The following is a 15,086-nucleotide window of genomic DNA, read 5'->3' as shown; positions in this document are numbered from 1 at the left end:
TTCAGGATGCTCTGCCATGATCCAAATATTGTGCTGGTGAGACACCTGCACTGCAGAACCCATCAGACCTCCAAGAGGTGATGTTCCCCTCAATATGTATTCTGGAGTCCATCATACCTTTGTGACTTCCGAGGACAGGTGAGAATGAGTCTCTTTCAGGCGAGAAATAGAGCTGTGGCTTAGACCTCCCACCACTGCCATCAGTGTGTTGAAGTTCTGGAGGTGAAGGAGCTTCTGCAGGAGAGATTAATCATGCATAATTAAAAATTAATGAAATACAAGCAGCAGCTACTGAATGTCCCACACAACAAGTTAAAGGAGACAGCCCATCATGGCTAAAGCACAAATCAATAAACCAGGGCACATAACAGAATGGTTCAGCATTTTGCTTTTCAATTATTGTAGGTCCAGAGGAAACACACAATAGTGACAGTTGCCAACTGGAATACAATAAAGAAAAATTATTATAAAGTTAGGTCTGCTAGTTAAAAAATGCAGGCACACCACACCTGAACAAATAACCTCCAGTGATGTTGAACAGGCTATTCACTAAGGAAATCACACAAAGAGCATCAGCTGATTTGTTTACTGTAATCTCCATTTATATTCATGCTTTGTACTGAAAGAAAAAAGACTCATCTGCAAGACTTACCTGTGCAACATTGATAAACTTTGTGATTACTTCTGCTCTTTGCTGGGGTGTTGGCTTGCTGAGAACCATGAGCTGGACCCATTTAGAGATACCATTAAATAAAGCAATAGATCTCTCCAAAGTAGGATTGTTTTCCAAGCAGCCATGGATCACATAGCTTTGGTAATCTGTGAACTAACAGAGAAAAGACACTTGCAGTAAAACAGTGGACAAATTGGAGAATTATTTTGGAACTTTGATACTTTTCTTTCTAAAGCTCCTCTTGTTTAGAAAGTGACCATGATTCAGGGTCAGCACAACATCTCCTGCTGCACAATGTCTCCTCCTTAAAGTCTTTTTGCTGTTGTTTTGGTGTGGCTTTTCCTTAAATGTCAACTTACAACTTGTTTGTGTGTCAGGAAATACAGAAGCCTGCAAGATGAGTGTGATTGCTGCTTCCATCTTTCCCATAATTTGCTCAACACATTTTATTCTGTGTAGTTGTATTTGACACCTTCAAGACATGGTACTCTATAGGATCCAAAAAATTAAATTTCGCTGAATGTTTGAAAAAACAGTTTTCAGCCGTCCCTTGAAAGGAGGTTTTCAGTAATTTAGGACATCATTTTAGCTTGTGTAGGGAGTTGCTAGCAATGCCAGACAAGATGGGTTTAGCTGATCAAAACCAGCCTGCTAGCAAAACAGGAGGGCATCTACTCTAACAAAACAGACGCTTGTCTCCTAGCTGCAGATAGATAGTAGTTCAGTATTCAGATAATTTAATTTTTTTTTGTTGTAGTTAATGCTGCCCTTCCTTCTCCCCCATTGTTTTAAGCAGGTAAAACCAAACACAGGATTCAGACTAATCATATTCTGCAATTACATATCTTTGAGAGAAGTGGTACAAGATAAATTAACTCTCACTGGTTGCAGAGAATCATCTCTGACAGCAAAATTCAAGCTGAAGAATTAACAGAGAAGCTAAAAACGGCAAGGAAAGAAAAGAAGATTCATTGAAGATTTGAGTTTTCTTCCTGGAATCCCCAAAGGAATTCAAATGCATCTTAAATCTAATTAGAAATCCATGCCTTTTTTCTTGTCCTTCCCTCCTTCTTTGAGGTCAGCATTGCATGCATCACAGTAGGGTGTTTTCCTATGATTTGAAGTCTAGAGCCATTAACCTTTGAACATTATTAAGTGACATCAAAAGTGATTCTATTTAGACTGGGCTCAGCTCCTCATTGATCTCTTTTTCCTTCCTCCCTTGAAATAAACAAAAAAACTCATACATTTTTCTTAGTTTAGGAGTTTGATTTCTCTCATGCTTCTGAACACTTTTTAAAAGTCTCATTTGTCATTTTGAGAAGTTACTGCTTCCATTTGCCACCTGATACAGTAACATCATGTGACGCTTTCATATGGATATTTGCCAGCAGAAACCAGCATTTCTTTTGGAATTTGTCTTACTCATTTGTTTTGTTTCAGCTTCAACTTCAGTTTTAATCCACTTTTGCCTCTTGCCCTTGTACAATCCTCTGTGAAAAGAAGCAACTGTGCCTGAATTTCCCTCAGTGTCAAAAATCATCAGGCACAAAAAGGTCCAGGAAATGCCTGGCTATGTATATCATATGAGACAGTATAAAGATTCACTACACTGAAATGTTGAGAAAACAGTCATAAATGTGAAACCATGTGAACACTCTTTAAAGACAGGCTCCTAATTGCAAGTGGCAAAGTTGTGGGCTTCTTACAGAAATTCTCCTAAAAGATTTATGCTCCAGAAAAGTGAGATGTTCAGCTAGCTCAATGGGCTCCAGATGGTCAAACAGCAGGCAGGCTTTTCCTTTTTTGGAAATCTTCTTCCTCTGTGTAACTCTTCTCATCCAGTCATAGGAAGGACTGCAAAGGAATAGGAATAAGTCTCAGTTCTGTTTGGGCTCATGTCACTGTAGCCTGCAGCTGGAATGTATCACATAAAATTGACCACAGAAGGACCATGAGACTTCTGCCCTGTGACATCCAGCACATTACAAACAGAGTGAGACCTGTTCAGGAGTGTAACAGGAGCTGGGAGCTTTGCATGCACTACTCCAAGTGATAAATAATAGCAGGTTTCCATCACAACAAAAGGACGACCTATTCTTCCCCATGATACAGGAAGCCATAATCAAAGATGATTTAAAGTCAAGAACAGCTCAAAACTATTTCTGATGCAGAATAAAAACATACTTGAATAACATCAAGGATTAATTTTTCCTCAGTAAGTGCATAGGTCCCTGAAGTAATGGAACAACAGAGACAGCCAAATACTGTGCATATCCCATATTTTAAAAGAAAACCTACAGTATCATATGAAATGCAAAAGCATGTCTGGTGATGTTTAAAAAGTAACTTTCATCCCAGCTTATCAAAGAAATAGTAGTTGTAATAATTTTGATGTCATGCAACTACATATGTGAATGCTAAAAATTCTCCATGTAAATAATAGAAAATATTGCAAAAAACTAAGAGATTATGGATGAGAAGATGAGAAAGCTTCCCGGAGAAGATCTGAGATTTACACAGCATGCCAGTCACTACATTGCATGCTATTTTGTATGAAAACTTGTAGAAAAAAAGTAATACTAATCACTTAATTGGCTTGTGCCTTGTCAGAAAAATAATTTATTTCCTGTTTATATGGCAAATTTACATATAGGTAGGAATCTTCTCCTTACTGTGTAACTATAACTTCAAATTTTTAGTAGCTTCAAATTTAAAGATAATTTTGCAAGTGCTTTTTTCATTCTCTCAAGATCAAGATGGGCTTCAGTATTTTTGTACTTTGTACAGAACTAGAATTCTGCTGTTCCAGACACAAAGATGTCCTTGACATGACATCCTTACATGCTGGAGATATCAATGAGATGGATGTGATCCTCATATCCAAGCTGGCTGGCTACTTCTTGAAACTCTTCGGTCAAACGAATCAGCCCAAGATCCAAGTTAAACTCTGCAGGAAATTCCAAAATCCAGTATCTGAAATCCACAGACAGCAGTTAAGAGATGCCCAGAGACTCAGGTATAACATTCAGTGGCTGCATATATTTTACACACTTTTTTTATGGGACTTATTCCAGGTCCACTGTTCTTTAGACAGAGAGAGTGAGCTCAGCTTGTTTCTTCTGTTCTTCTGTAATTATTTGTGACACAGAAGTGGCAAAAGCCACTTTATCTTTTTTTTTTTTTTTTTTTTTTTTTTTTTTTTTTTTTTGCTTAACTCACAACAGCACAACAAAGCAGCATTCTATTGAAATGCAAAATTAAAGTGATGTCTCAGGTGAGACCCACAGAAGGCACACAGAGTGTCCTGCCTCAGGCTGCCAGGACACCCAGGTAACATTTGCATTTAGTCAGTGTCCAAGTGAGACAACTTTGTGTGCCCAGAAAAGACTTTCCAGTGAAAATGCAAATGTGCATTTGAGTGGCAGTTCCATCTGAATAACTGTGTAAATCAAGTGTCAGCCACATAAGATTACATGTAAAACATGCAAGCCCCCTTCCCTATGTAAGGGGGAGTGGAAAAGGCTTTATCAGGCCCCCTCATTTTCCTCTCAGTGATGTAACTTCACCCAGAGGAAGGAGGGAAAAGCATTTGTTTGAGTAAAGCAATTGATATCATGATTACCTAAAAATTCATCCTTTCTCTTTTACAGAGAAATGTTCCTACATGGGAACAGCCCAACACATGAAAGCTTTCCCATGGAAACAAGGTCAGAGCAGCTGTTGCAAGGTTTGGAACACACCCAGTGTGTAACAACTTCGGCGTCACTAACACACTCCTGTCACCATAAATTATGTAGGGATTGCCAGGGATTGCATGAACTGAACTCTACAAGTCAGAGACAATTTTCTTCTCCCACACTGAGTTACAGCTGGGAGCAAAATGTGTCTCCCCTCTGTGTGGCACTGAACTTGTTGCTTTCTGAGAGGCTGATAAATCATAACACTCATGAGCCAGATAAATAACAACACAAGTTTTCTGTCAGCTTTTTAGCTTGATGCAGTTAAGTGTCTTCAAAGCTGGATGGCTCAACTTAATTGTTTTAAACACACAGAAATTGCCTCTTCACTACGGAATGCAGACCAAGTTAAAAACCCAAACAAACAAAATCACATTGATAGTATTAACAGAAGCATAAAACCAAAATGCTAGAGCACCACCAGAAGTGCATTTACCTCATGAAGTAGCAGATTTTCAATCTGAATTCATTGCAGTTCTCCCCGTCAGCATCTCTATAAGTATGCCAGCTAAAGAAAGCTTTGTGTGCCTTGACTCAGCAATGTTGCTTTATTCACTGGAGGCTGATACTAGAGCAGCTGAATTTACCAAAAAGTATCTAACTTTTCTTCTAGAGATAACCACCTTATGCATCTAGTATTTCATTCACTTTCACAACATCATAGGGGACAGAGACTATTTCCTGGCTGCTCCTTTTTTCCCCTTATCAAAAATGCCTCTATTCTACAATTCTAAATATTCTTCTTCTTGCCAGCTCTGGCTAACCAAATATGATAACAGCTAAGATAACTGAGTTAAGAGGTATAAATGACATGTAGGTAGTTAGATACCACTGAAAATTCATAGTACTCAAAGGTCAACCTGTTGTGATACACTTGAAAAATTATCTTGGCTCATATTTACAGTTATTCAGTTGATGCACAGTTAGTATTCTTGTACATATGCAGAAAATCTACAAAGTCATTATGTGAGCATAAAGAAGCTCACAAACTCACATCTTTTAGGTTGAAGAAAAAATCACCTCTGAACCTTGTTTGTCATTAATTAATTGGCACATTTTTACAAGCAGTCAGGAAAACAATCTGCTTTTGACACTGCAATGCCAATTTGCAGCACTTTGTGAAAGGATATATGGACAGCAATTTGCCAGCCAGCTCTGTAGAAGGCAGATACCACCGGTGCATTAAAAGAAAGGTTCTTGGCAAATGGCTGGAGCAGGGGTTTCCTTTGTCATCTGCAAAAGAGAAACAATGAATTAACCCCATCATAGAAGGGGGGAGCTTTTACTCTTCAAGCACAGTCAGACAGAAATGACCAAAAGTGGAAATGTTGGCTCTTTATCTAACTAAAAGGTAGGAAAGAACACCAGAGCACAAAAATGCCCCTTGAACTTGCTAAAATGCAGTGAGTGTTATTTAAACAGAGGAAAAAACCCAAACCAGTTCAGATAACAGGCCACAGCTAAAAAAAATAGGGCATGGGCAGCACTGTGCTAAACTTTATATAAAGGCAGTGCCAGTAATCTAAGGGACAAATCAAAAATTAGTCCATCAAGAAGGGGGAGGATGATTTATGTACAACTATATCAAATATTTATTTTATTGTAGCTTTATAGCTTTAAGTCAGCGGTTAAATTATTTTTAAAAATGGATCTGCTTCAAGAAATTCACTGTTAAATGTTAAAGCAGCACCTAGCACCTCACATCTGTGCCCAAGGGCACATCTCCAGCTGCCTAACAGAGACCCTTGTATCTTTGCAGTGAAGGCACTGAAACTACACAGAGTTATTCCCTGGCAGACTGGCTGGCCATCAGTCTTCTCCAGCACCTGCAATGTTGGACTATTCTGTCTGTCACTTTTTTTGAAGACAGTAGATGATGTGATGTATGAAAACAGGAGCCACACATGGACTGTGCTTGTCAAGAGAGTGTGTACACAAGTGGAGACACTATTTCAAACAGACAGCAAGTGCATGGGCTCTGGTAATACTTAAATGAAGTTCTAGAGCAACCAGTTTGATGGTGGCCTACAGAAATGGATGTATGGGATTCACTGCAGCTGGTAGCAAGGTCTGTGCATCCATCAATTGTTCAATCTTCCATCAATTGTTCAATCTCTCTTGCCTTTAGATACTTATTTCTCTCCACATGGCATACAAAATTAGTACCTCCTTCCAATCAAAATCAGCCCTGCATCTTGAGGGAATCTAAATGTAGCTTTGTGAATCAAAGCCCTGTTTGAAAACACTTGAGCCCATCCATGAACTCGTTTGACTGTAGTGTGATATGTCATGATTAATGGTGTTATGGATCAAGGTCTTTTTCATCACTTCTTTCCCTCAGACCTGGTACATCACATTTTAATATGAGTAAAAAGATTACATGAGCCTTAGGTCATATTCTTAACAATTATTGCATGATGATTTGGAAAACCTTTAAAAAAATGACTGGTCAAAACCACAGCTGTGTAACCACTCAAGACAAAGATCAATGCCAGAAATAACTCCTTGAATAATTCATCTAAACATTTCTCTTGGTAAAGGCCAGCATTGTGGAAACCACCATACCCACAATTGTGCATTATCTGTATTAAGAAAATTTAATAAAGTATGCATGTGATTAAAATTCTGGCTTGCATGATTCTGGGCCAAATTAAAGCATGGAAAATTTTACAGAACAGAAATGTTCTTAGCCAAGAGAAAGACTGGCTAAACCAGCGAACAGCAGGATTTATATTAAAAGATTAATTTCAATAACAACAAAATAAAATATTGAAAGAGCATACCAAACATTTCAATACAAGTGTTCAAAAGCTCATCTAATGTTGCAGCCTTTCCAAGAGTGTTTGACCCCATTGTCTTTTAATCGTTGTCAAAAAATAAGAGACATTTTCACCAAGTAGAAGGATGCTTCTTCAAATGCCCAGCTTTTTCACTTTATTTTGTTGGTTGCATTCTTAGCTGGACTTCAATGAAAATCTGAAGAAAGTAAAAGAAATCATAATTATATGACTATATGGAAGAACGCTTACAGTTCAACTCATCTTTTCTATTAACTGCTTTTTTCCCCACAAGATAGAGAGCATGTGAAAGATTGCCATAAGCTTTCCCTACATTCCAGCTTGTGTTTCTAAGCATTGTCCAATTGTTTGTCCACTAGCACAAAATAAATCCATAGCTAAGGTCATAAAACAGACACCAGATGGCAAATGAGGGCCTGCATGTACAGTGACGCACATTTTGTTCAAGTCTCTCTATTTACACTTGATAAGTCACTTTTTGTTAATACCCCTGCTTTTATGTTTGTAAGCATAACCATTTTCCCCCCTGAGGTTACTGGTTCATGATAATGCTAATGGTCTTAATTGGCACAGACCACATAAAGTGTTTAATGAAGTTCGTAGCAAACATCAAACAAGGAGGCAATTTTTCAAAGGACCTTAAGATCAGCTTTTTAAAATAAATTAAATCTTCCCACAGTAGCTGGGCAGTCACAGAGACCTAAACACATACAGAAACTTCTAAATTTTATTATACATCTACAATGCATTTAAATATCAAATATTCTTTTACCTGAAGATGCATAGAATACTCTGTTACAAGTTTTCAGGAGTAATTTTACAGGTTATATTTAAAGAACAAATCAGTACTTTATTATCTATCTGTGACTTAAGCCCCACTACTGCCTGATCACACCAAGTGTTTGAAATGTGACAAACAAGTACGTCCAGCAACTTATCTGGGCAACAAAAAGCCAAGAGTAGAACTAAAACAGTCCTTGAAGTGAAAAATTGTTGCCCATAACTTCAACTTTTTAAAGCTGGTCATGCAAATCACTATATATATATATATATATATATATATGCTTTAATTCACCCACAAATACCAAGTTTTCCAAACCCAGTGTAACACAGATCTCACACTGCAAAGCCAGTCCTGGTAGGATTGACATTCTTTACCCTTCTCACAAAACCACCCTGATCCCCTTGCCACTGGCCAGGGTTACAATGACACACTGAGCTGTGTCTCTGCCTGCAGCCCTGCAAATGTCACTGTGGCCCAGCCACCCAAGGACACCAGGCAGTGGCAGCTTCACTGTCCCTGCTGGTGCCACTCCAGCCAGGCAGCTCACACCCACAGCACGGGCAGGAGTGCTCCTTCTCCAGCAAAAGCAGGGCCAACACATCCTGACACAACTCCCAGTTCCCAGGGAGAGGAGAAATCCCTTCTCATTCAGGGTAGGTCTGCGCTGCTGATGATGCCCAGACTGGCCTGCAGCTCCATCAGTGAAGTGTCTCAAGCTCCCAGGCAGCCTTGGCACATGTGAGCTGCTCACTGCTGGCCTGTGCTGGCTGCCACCTGCACCTCATCTCCATTCGGGACACCACTGACTGGCCAGGGGTGCCCTGGTAGCACAGTGCACTGCATCCCAGCACCTGGAAAGTGTCCTGCACTGGACACTTCTGTATGGACCCAGAGTCCTGCAGTGCTGAGCCTGTTTGAAGCATGCAGCAGTGTTTTTGCTTGGAAGAGCTTCCAAATATTCTATTCAGCCAGAGATGCAAGTCCTATGAGGAGCAGCTGAAAGAGCTGGCATTGTTTAGTCTGAAAAATGTAGACTGAGGGCACATTTTACCACTCTCTACAACTGCCTGAAAGGAGCTGGTAGCAGCTGGGGGTTGGCCTCTTCTCCCAGGGAACAAGGAACAGAGTGAGAGGAAATGGTCTCAAGTTCCACCAGGAGAGAAATTTAGATTGGATATTAGGGAAAACTTCTTCACTGGAAGGCTGGCCAAGCACAGGCTGCCCAGGGAAGTGGCTGAGTCACCATGCCTGGAAGCACGTAAAAGACATGTAGATGTGGCATTTAGGGACATGGTTTGGTGATGGATTGGGCAGTGTTTTGTTAATGGTTGGATTTGATGATCCTAAAGTTGTATTTTCCAACCTGAACAAGCCTATGGCTGTGCAGTATTACTTTTAGATGTGTTCCTACAGCCAGGTTCTTTCTGGTCCCATCCAGCAATGGATTTAGACATGACACTCTCTTCCCTGAAGCTGAGAGGGTCCTGGAGGATGTAAGCACAGCTCATGGAACAGGGAGTCTCTACCAGGCAGTGCACACACGATGCCTCAGCCCAAGCCAGCCAACAAGAAACTTCATCAGAGAGGTGCAAGCATTAGATCCCACCCCTCCTGGGTGGAAGGAAGCGCTCTCCTCTGAATTTGGTGGTGCAGAAACACCTCTTGAAAGAACATGTCCGCTTTTCTAGGAATCACACAGAGATGCTACTTGCAATGAACTGAGGGGAGACTAAATGAATCCTGTCACACAACAAGCAGAGCATGCAGTTAAGGAAAAGGTGAGTGAGTACACAGAGGTCCTTGGCTCCAAGCCTGTGTAGCAGGTGGTGTCCAACAGGCTGGCTCTGGGGCTGGGCTGGGCTCAACCCTTCCTGGCCAACACTGAAACCCAAAGCTGTGTGACGTGAACAGGAGAGTGCAGAGAGATGTGTGACTCTCTCACCTGATGGTCAGGCTACAAGAGCTATGGTTACCCTAGGGTTAGTCTTTCTTCCCAAGACTGTTTCTGTATTTAAAGTGAAAAAATAAAAAAGTAAGCAGAGCATTTGTTTGGTTTCTTTCAGAGTTAACCAGCAGCTCTGCAGTGTTTTTCAAGGTCACAACCTTGTACACTTAACTTTTGCTAGAATCCCACTTTGGGCATATTTTTCCTTTTTGACCATACCCAAGTCCTTCTCTAAGTGCTTAAATAACTGGTGTAATTTCCACAAAGCCAGCTATCTAGCTCTTCCAGATTTATCTGACTTAGGTTTTCTTTCAAGAGGATAAAAATAAAATCATTTCCATTTCAAAATATTTTTAGTCACTGCTTCAAAAATTAAATGGGGAAAAACTATTGTATTTTCTGTCTAAGCCTAGAAAATTGTTGAGCATGAAATATAGGAGTGGAAGAGATTTGATCTGGCTTTTAAATTTTGTTGGTATTCCCATCATATGTAAAATATAGCATAGGAGAGCATCATCTCTGTCTTCCACTGACAACAGTATAAAATGCTGTGGGTAAAATTGAAGGTTTGGTGTTTTTCTTCAATTTCACAACTACTTAAGTAGCAGACACCTGGATCCTGACAGATCCTGTCCTCCCAAACAGCCTATCAGATCACTAAAGGTCAGAGCATTACTATAATAATGCTTCTTAAAGAAGAATAAATTATTTCTACCAAGTGCAGAACTGGCTGATTGGGTCTGAGTCAAAACCTGATATCACATCTCCTGACTGCAGACTCCAAAACCCACAAGCATTACATCATTCCTTGTGTGATCAAGCACTGCTGTTCTACTAAAACAATAAAGGAATTGTCTACAACCATGCCACAATGGTATCCAACCACACACCAGCATCCGTAGAGATGAGTAAAATACAAATCTAAATTTCATCTACATAAATTAAATAAGCTATATTCTGTCAACAGTTCACTGCAAGAAAGATACAAAATGAAAAATAAAATGATCACAAAGTATTTCTACAAATAAAAATTTTTAAGCATTTGAGATATGTGGCAATTTTTTAATAAATTGATTGCCAGAAGTGCAGTTGGACTTTGAAATAAAGATAACTTTGAGAATCTCTGCCCTCAGCTGCTTTGCAGCATAACACTGAAATATCTTATTGCCATCCAGTTGTTTCAGGGAATAATTGCCCACTAGAATGAAACAAATAAATTTTTGCCTTATAATGGAATTATAAATCTGATTTGGTTTACTGCGATTGCCATGGGCTGTTAAGGACACAAGAGGCACACAGCCCTCCACAGCCACCCGTTCTCATTTCTTTACCAGGTCACTTGGAATGGCAATCTCCCCTGCAATTCTTGCTGGTAACCCACCCTATGCTGGGAAGGGATAATCAGGAATAGGTGAAGGCTTCCACAGCAACAATGCCACCAACACAGACCTTAGCACTCACTCAAAGCCACCAGCTTTTTCTCCTTCATTTAGGCAATAGAAACAACTATAATATCCCTATGAACCAAGTCATGGTGTCAGGCATGTCATGCTTTATTTTATGCAATATTTCTATCATGGGATGTGCACTTCCTCCCTAGGGAGAAAGCAGAAACAACTGCAGTGATGTGCTCAGAGGTTAGGAGCTTGCCATGGTCTGAACTACAAAACACAGAGCTCCTCCCAAGTCCTGCCATCAGCCCAAGTGCCACATGCACATGGTTCATCTGAGCAGATGGGTTTCCTTAGCACTTTGTGCAGTGTAATTGCATTTTGTGTTCAACATTTTGGAAGTGTTGAGATGGTGCTATTGTGGACTGTCCTGACAGATTACTTGAAACAAGTATGGAGGCTGTGAGCTCTTGAGACAGATGTGGTCAGGAGCAATATATTAGTTATTAGAAGAAAAAGGATACCCGGGCAGCAAACTTGTGATCTTATGCAAAAGCACCAAGTGATGTAAACAGGGTGGGCAGCATGAAGCCAAGGTTTCAATTAGTAAAACCAAAAGACTTAACTTTTACTGCTGGAGGCTATTTTAAGGAGGGGGTCCACACCCACGACCTACAGCAGTTTAAATAATATTAAAATATCAAGCCTGTACAAATCCATGGGTGGGCACTCCATGTGTGGATTTCAGGCAAATTGTATCGGTTACAGGTGCAAGCTAAATCAATAAGTCAGTTTTAAATAGGCTTAAATTTGACATACAGGGTAATATTTATTCAGCTAAATTAAATCCAAGCAGCTTTTTACTCAGGCCAAATTAACTGTACCTATAGTATTTCCCCCGTTTATTAAAAGTGGGCTATTTTCCTTCTAATTAAAGGCAATAAATAGAGGCACATGCAAAGAGTCCCACCTTGATACAGAGGCACCTCTATGGGTCCCAGTTTATCCATAAACATTCCAGATGCCTGCACACATAAGACTTGTATTCTTTACAAGATTAGGACATTCTTGGGGCTTTAAATAAGCCAGACCTCCCCTCCTCCAAGCCTACACAACACATCAGTAAATGCTTGCATTAAACAGCTTCCACCTGGCCGCTGGAGGACTGCTAAGTGGGAGCAACTCAACAGGGAAATCCAATCAGTAGCAGCATGCAGAAAAAGAAGTTGAGAAGAAATCATGAGTCTCATGAGAAAGTTTAAGGGCACCTTCCCTTGCTACACCTCTTTCCATTATTCTGTCTTAATCACATCCAGGGCAAGCTCTGGAGGACAGAGGTCACCTGCTGCCCTGCAGAGGTAATGGAGGCTCTCACAGTAAGACCCTTTCCTGTTGTTAGTTTCCACAAATATTAATGTAATTACCATAATAAGAATCCCAGCTGGGACTGCACCTTTGCCTCACAGATGCAAGCAAGACATCTGTTTGGGCTCAAGGCAGCACAGACCTTAGGTTGCCTACTGTGTGGCTCCTGGAGTTTGCTCTCTCCCAGCAGTTCTGTATTTCTTGTAGCTGGGCAGGACCAGTTTATTCATTACAGTGCAACACAGCTCCATTTCTAGAAAACTCTGGCCAAGGGGCACAGGGGGTCAGGTTTCTCCAGGGTGTGGCACAGGGCAGGGCAGAGGTGCTGGGCTGTCTGGCAGCCCAGTGCCACTGCCTGTGCCCAGCCCATGACCTCAGCACCGCGTGCAGCTGCTGCAGGATGGCACATCTGGCTCTCCAGTGACCTTTGTTGTATGGAGCAGGGACACAGAACAAGGGACACATTGTGACACTGCTCCATGAATGCAAGATACAGGTCTTGCTGTGAGCAGGAGAGGAATGAAAATGGAATATGGGAGTCCAGGGCTCATCTGACTTCCCAGGACTCATTCACCTTTGTTGCACACCTTCAGATTGTAGTTACACAATAAACCACAGCAACTGTCTGCAGCCTATTGCTTCGATTCACTTTCTGTTGTTGTTTTTGGATCAAAGGGGAACTTTAAAAGACACTGAACAACAGAGTGGGATGTCTGTGATTGAAAAGAAGATGGGACAGGTACTCTGCTGGTGGCCAGCTGGAGCCAATCCTTTGGAGAGACAGCCAGCAGTGCACGAGGTCAGGATCTGTCCTCAGCAGTGTCTCGCCACTGCTGCTCCCTTCTCACTCTGTCCTGTGCTCCGGCATGGGTCCTCTGTGGGCCACAGTCCCTTCACAAGTGCAATTGCCCTTCCATGAACTTATCAATGGCCCAGAGGCTCTTCAGGGAAGTACCTGCTTTGTCACAGAGCACCCCTCTGTCCTCTGACCTTATTATTCCCTCTCTTCTTCCCTCCTCCTGTCCATTCCCTTGTTTTTTCCGTGTTTTCCCTCCTCAGAATTTTCTGCCTTTTCTTAAATATGTTTTTCCAGAGGTGCCACGAGCTTGGCTGATGGACTCAGCTGCATGGGGTCCCTTGCAAAGACAGCTGGAGGTGGCTGTGTCTGACACAGGGCAGCCCCTGGCCTTCTCCCACAGAGGCCATTCCTGCAGACTCTCTGCTGCCAAACCCTTGCTATTTGCATCCACTTTAGCCTCTAAGGGATGAGCATTTGTTCCTTAGCACAAAAATATTCAAGTTACAAATACTCAAAATATGTTTTATTATGCTTAATTTTGAGAGAAGGCTCCACTAAGCTTAATATTTACTTTCACAAGTCACCCAATGAACACAGAAGGGTAATACAAGCCATTTCAAGCCCTAGACATCTAGTCTTCTATGGAAACAGAGGTTAAATTAATGGGGCCACAGGTAAGAGACCAAGTGGATATATGGATCCACTCCCATGGACTACCCAGGTGTTACTTCAGACCCACACACAGAAGACCATGGTGTCTGGTACAAGTTGAGCATGTAGAGTACAATACATGCTGACCTAAGATAAAAAAGAAGCTTACAGAAATAATGAGGAATGCCAATGGACAGTCACATGACCAAATCAGAATCTCAGTAATCAGAAAGTCACTTGATTAAGGCTTGAGCTGCTTAGATAGCATTTTGTTTAGCATTCTTCCTGTGAAACATAACCAAGAGGATTTCAGAGACAACATAACACCTCTACCACCACCACCACCCCCAGGTTTTCTTCATTATAATTCACCTAAAATAATAGCTTAATAACTGGATTTATAAAAACAACAAAGATTACATTCTCAATTGCAATACAGACATTTTATGGAATTGGTTATCTACCATACTTTAGGTTTGTCTCATCCATTTCTATATTTGTTTCCTGTATTTACTTTGTTGGTATTTGCCTCTGTAATTTAACTCCAGCTAATTAATGGCAGGAAAATCTGAGCAGACATCCTTGGTTTATTCCAATACTATGCTGATGGCATCTTCCACTTTCCGTGGGTGAAGGTAGTAGAGTTGCCCAGAATGCACCAGGTTAAAAGGGAGAGCTAAGGAAGACTTTAGTTCGTTTTCAAAAGAAGAAAACTCCCAGCCATATTTCTCAGTATATTTATAATGAAAATGATTTTGCTACTCCCAGTAAAGTCAAATTACCAATATCAGACATTTGATTAACATGTGTGACACCAGGGGATGCAGCTCTTCTGGGAATCTTTGTGCTTCAGACACATTAGAGATCTCCAGCACCGAGGGAGAGGACAGCAACAGCAGTAAGAGTTTCACTCACTCTAACTTGATCTTTTTTCAGAATC

At 40.9% G+C, this 15,086-nt stretch overlaps 1 protein-coding gene across 4 annotated transcripts in view; it reads right to left on the bottom strand.

Moving 5' to 3' along the window:
* RASGRP3 (RAS guanyl releasing protein 3) overlaps positions 1-15,086 on the bottom strand; it is a 58,747-nt gene that overhangs the window by 21,521 nt on the left and 22,140 nt on the right. For 3 of the 4 annotated variants that reach the window (XM_058020502.1, XM_058020504.1, XM_058020503.1), the window contains exons 2-8: positions 7,197-7,389; positions 5,544-5,646; positions 4,850-4,912; positions 3,518-3,649; positions 2,383-2,530; positions 653-826; positions 118-234 (exon numbers count right to left, since the gene is read on the bottom strand). In XM_058020502.1, coding sequence (XP_057876485.1) covers positions 118-234; positions 653-826; positions 2,383-2,530; positions 3,518-3,649; positions 4,850-4,912; positions 5,544-5,646; positions 7,197-7,266 — 807 coding nt within the window. In that variant the 5' untranslated portion in view covers positions 7,267-7,389. The remainder of the gene's footprint in view (positions 1-117; positions 235-652; positions 827-2,382; positions 2,531-3,517; positions 3,650-4,849; positions 4,913-5,543; positions 5,647-7,196; positions 7,390-15,086) is intronic. The other variant, XM_058020505.1, reaches the window with a different exon arrangement.

The sequence above is a fragment of the Melospiza georgiana genome, chromosome 3 (genome assembly GCF_028018845.1).
Source record: "Melospiza georgiana isolate bMelGeo1 chromosome 3, bMelGeo1.pri, whole genome shotgun sequence".
Classification (NCBI taxonomy): Eukaryota; Metazoa; Chordata; class Aves; order Passeriformes; family Passerellidae; genus Melospiza; species Melospiza georgiana.
The sequence above is the reverse complement of the archived record's forward strand: the minus strand, read 5'-3'. Positions and strand labels throughout refer to the sequence as shown.